The 3,570-nt window shown below is 47.8% G+C and overlaps 1 protein-coding gene across 1 annotated transcript in view; it reads left to right on the top strand.

The window, feature by feature from the left end:
- The first annotated feature begins 871 nt into the window (after positions 1-871).
- Positions 872-3,570, top strand: part of UBIAD1 (UbiA prenyltransferase domain containing 1) — a 14,919-nt gene continuing 12,220 nt past the window's right edge. Inside the window, exon 1 of the mRNA XM_006885756.1 lies at positions 872-1,416. Coding sequence (XP_006885818.1) covers positions 888-1,416 — 529 coding nt within the window. The 5' untranslated portion in view covers positions 872-887. The remainder of the gene's footprint in view (positions 1,417-3,570) is intronic.

Raw genomic sequence — 3,570 nt, 5'->3', positions numbered from 1 at the left:
ACTATGCGTTGGAATTGACTGGTAGGTAGTGGGTCTTGGAGTTGTAATAGCTAATGATCTTCAGCATTTCTTGGTTGTTACTCATCGGAATATCTTTTGCTGTTTTAATTCAAACCTTTCTACCTCCAGAAAATCCTGGTGAAAGACCAAAGAGGTTGCAGAAAGAAGCCTGAGTATGTCTCATTGGCTTTAAAAAAATGAGGATGATTGATTATACATCCTTAGGACCTTCGATTTGTTCTCGGATTTTTCTCTTTTTTTTGTGCACTGCTGTGGCCCCAGCGTCTAGGGCAGTATACAACACAGTTGGTGCACAATAAATGCTTGTTGCGTGGATAAATGAATGAATTCAATTTCGTGGAAAGAACCTGCTCAATTGTGAAGCTTTATACGAGCAGTTTCTCTGTTGCTAGGTGAAGCTGTTTCCATCCAGTCGGGTACCAGCTGCTGGGGGCAGTGTCCGGCCTGGCAGGGGCTGGACCTCAGGGCGTCTCCCCGCCCCGCGCCGGATCCCTTCTAGCCCGGCCCGGTTCGCGCGTCGGGCGCCTGTTTCCGGGCCGGCCTCCAGAGATCGACGCACAAGATGGAGGCCCCAGCAGCCGGGGGAAACCGGCCGCGGGTTGGCCTTGAACTCTGACTCAGGCCGGGGCACCGGAGACAGTTCTCCCCCAGATGACGTGTAGTCGGAGCAGTGCCGCCAGGCCTCGTTGGGTGCAAGGCCGGCTTGCTGCAATTCTCGAATCGTGCCGCCTACTAAGTGTCTGCCCCGGGGCGGGACCGGAGGAAGGTCAGGCCCGGCCGCCCCGCCTTCTTCCTTCTCGGCCCGGGACAGTAGCTGGGCTGGGGGTAGCTCACTTTAGAGCTAACCTCGGCCACGTGTGGACTCCATGGCGGCCACGCAGCTTTTGGGGGAGAAGATTAGCATCCACACGGGAGAGACGGCCAAGCCGGGGGACAGGGACCTGCTTGGTAACGACTGCCTTGGGCAGGACAGGCCCTCTCAATATTCTTGGAGGCAGAAGTGCGCCTCTTACGTGTTGGCTCTGAGGCCGTGGAGCTTCAGTGCGTCCCTCACCCCCGTGGCCCTGGGCAGTGCCCTCGCCTATCGATCCCAGGGCACCCTGGATCCCAGGCTCTTGTTGGGTTGTGCCGTGGCTGTCCTGGCTGTACATGGGGCTGGCAATTTGGTCAACACTTACTATGACTTTTCCAAGGGAATTGACCACAAGAAGAGCGATGATAGAACTCTGGTGGACCGAATCTTGGAGCCCCAGGATGTTGTATGGTTTGGAGTCTTCCTCTACACCCTGGGCTGTGTCTGTGCAGCTTGCCTCTACTATTTGTCCTCTTTAAAACTGGAACACTTGGCTCTCATCTACTTTGGAGGCCTGTCCAGCTCCTTTCTCTATACGGGAGGTAAGAATTGGCCTGACTTTGGTACCTAAGCTGGTAACGCCTGCTTCACGGAAGGTTAGGGAGGGGTGTCCAAGTTTTCAAATTTTCCCCACCTGAGTCAAATCACGTTAGGTGAAATCCAGGGTATGTGGGACCTGTGGGTTGTTGTTGTGTTTGCTGGTTTGTTTTTTAAAAAATAAAATAGGAGCGAATTCTAACATGAACAAGAAGAAATCTCAATTTGGTTTACATATATGCTGGGGCATAGGCTTTGTTGTTTTTAAAAGTCGTTTTCTTTTTGTTGGTCATGCTTTTCAGAATGCAATTTTTTTAAAAAAAATTTATTATTTTTTGTGTGTGTACCGTCAAATCAGATCTGACTGGTACAGGAGGACATTGCCCCTCCTTCTCCAGCAGAGCATCTAGTGGATTCAAACAGCTTACCTCTGGGATTGCAGTGCAGCTTCTTGCCACTAGGCCACTAGAGCTCCTACAGAATGCAATTTTAAGGGAATTCCCCCCACCCCTTCTGTGTGTCTTTGTACCCTTGATCCAGCAGGTGCAGGAGGAGATTGCCCCTCCTTCTTCAGCAGAGAGTCTAGTGGATTCAAACTGTGCAGCCTCTTGCCACTAGGCTACCAGAGCTCCCTTAGGGGAATTAATCTTGAAGAACTCAAAATCATGCACTTAGTTATTTTCAGGTTGTATGTTAGTGTGACTTAAAGCAGCTTGTTGATTTAAGGAAGTGATGGGCCAGTGGGTAAGCCCTGTTTATTGATCACCCTGTCTGTATGGACCATCGATTCTTCTGTCCTCTTTATTCGTTTATCTTAACTCCTAGATACAAATTGCATACAAAGCAATTGAAAAAAATACCATGTCCTGGATCAGACACAACTAGCCTTTAAACTGACATGCTTGCTCTTTAGCACTTTAGACAGGTCCTTGACAGCAGATCTTTTGATTTCTTGACTGTTGCTACCTTGGTTGTTAACTGTCGACTCAATAAAACGAAATCAGTAACACCTTCAATCCTTTGCCAGTTGGTCGGTTCAAGTGGTGAGGATTTTCATTTTCATGACATTCAGATATAACCCACCTTGAAGGCTGTAGTCTTTGATCTTTCTGCATAAGTACCTTAAGACTTCTCTTTCCACAAACGAGGTTGTGTCATCTGCATAACATAGGTTGTATATGAGTCTTCTCCAACCCTGATGCCACGTACTTCATAAAGTCTAGCTTCTCGAATTACGTGTTCAGTGTACAGATTGAACAGGTTTGGAGAAAGAAGCATACAGAAGAAACAGCAATGCTCAAATTGTGGTGTTGGCAGAGAGTATTGAAAATCCCATGAACCACCAAAAGAACAAGCAAATCTGTCTTGAAGGAAGTGCAGCTAAACCGCTTCTTAGTGGCAAGAATGGTGAAATCTTTGTTTCACTTACTTTGGGCATATTTTCAGAAGGAACCAGGCCTCGGAGAGAGACATCGTTCTGGAAAAGGTAGCGAAAGAGAGGAAGACCCTCAACGAGCTAGAGTGACACAGGGACTACTGCAGTAGGCTAGAGCAGGACAGAGATCATGAGGTTGAGAGAGACTAGGGCAGGGTTCAGATCTGTTGTTGATAGGGTCACGGTGACTGGTCGACTTGATGGCTCCTAACAACAACAACAGCGTGGGTCAGGTGCTGTCATAGGTGAACACAGTAAAGATCCCTGGCAGAAAACAAAAATAATTATGGGCAAGGTGATCAACTGGTTTTTTTCCAGTACTTAGAAGGTTCCCAGAAGGTGGAACATGCGGTTATAAAACCAGGAAAACCCACTGCCTTCCAGTCAATTGCTGTTGATAGCAACTGCCCCTGAGGGTTTCCAAGGCTGTAATCATTAAGGGAACTGACTGCCAGATTTTTCTCCCTTGTAGCAGCGAGTGCTTCTGAAAGACTAACCTGTGGTTAGCAGCTGAGCGCCTAATCACTACACCACCAGCATTCCTTAAAACAGTGAAAGTCCTTGGTAAAATGATATACATTATCCACTATAAAAATGACATGGTTGAGGAGGCATTTCTCTTCCTCTAACTGCATAAGGAAATAAAAAACTTATCGCGTTGGGAAAGTCTGCTGTTAGGGACCTCTCTAAAGTACTTGAGCAACGGTGTCTCTCTGGAGACTAA

Source organism: Elephantulus edwardii, unplaced genomic scaffold (assembly GCF_000299155.1).
Source record: "Elephantulus edwardii isolate Elephantulus edwardi_28Jun2011 unplaced genomic scaffold, EleEdw1.0 scaffold00045, whole genome shotgun sequence".
Classification (NCBI taxonomy): Eukaryota; Metazoa; Chordata; class Mammalia; order Macroscelidea; family Macroscelididae; genus Elephantulus; species Elephantulus edwardii.
The sequence above is the reverse complement of the archived record's forward strand: the minus strand, read 5'-3'. Positions and strand labels throughout refer to the sequence as shown.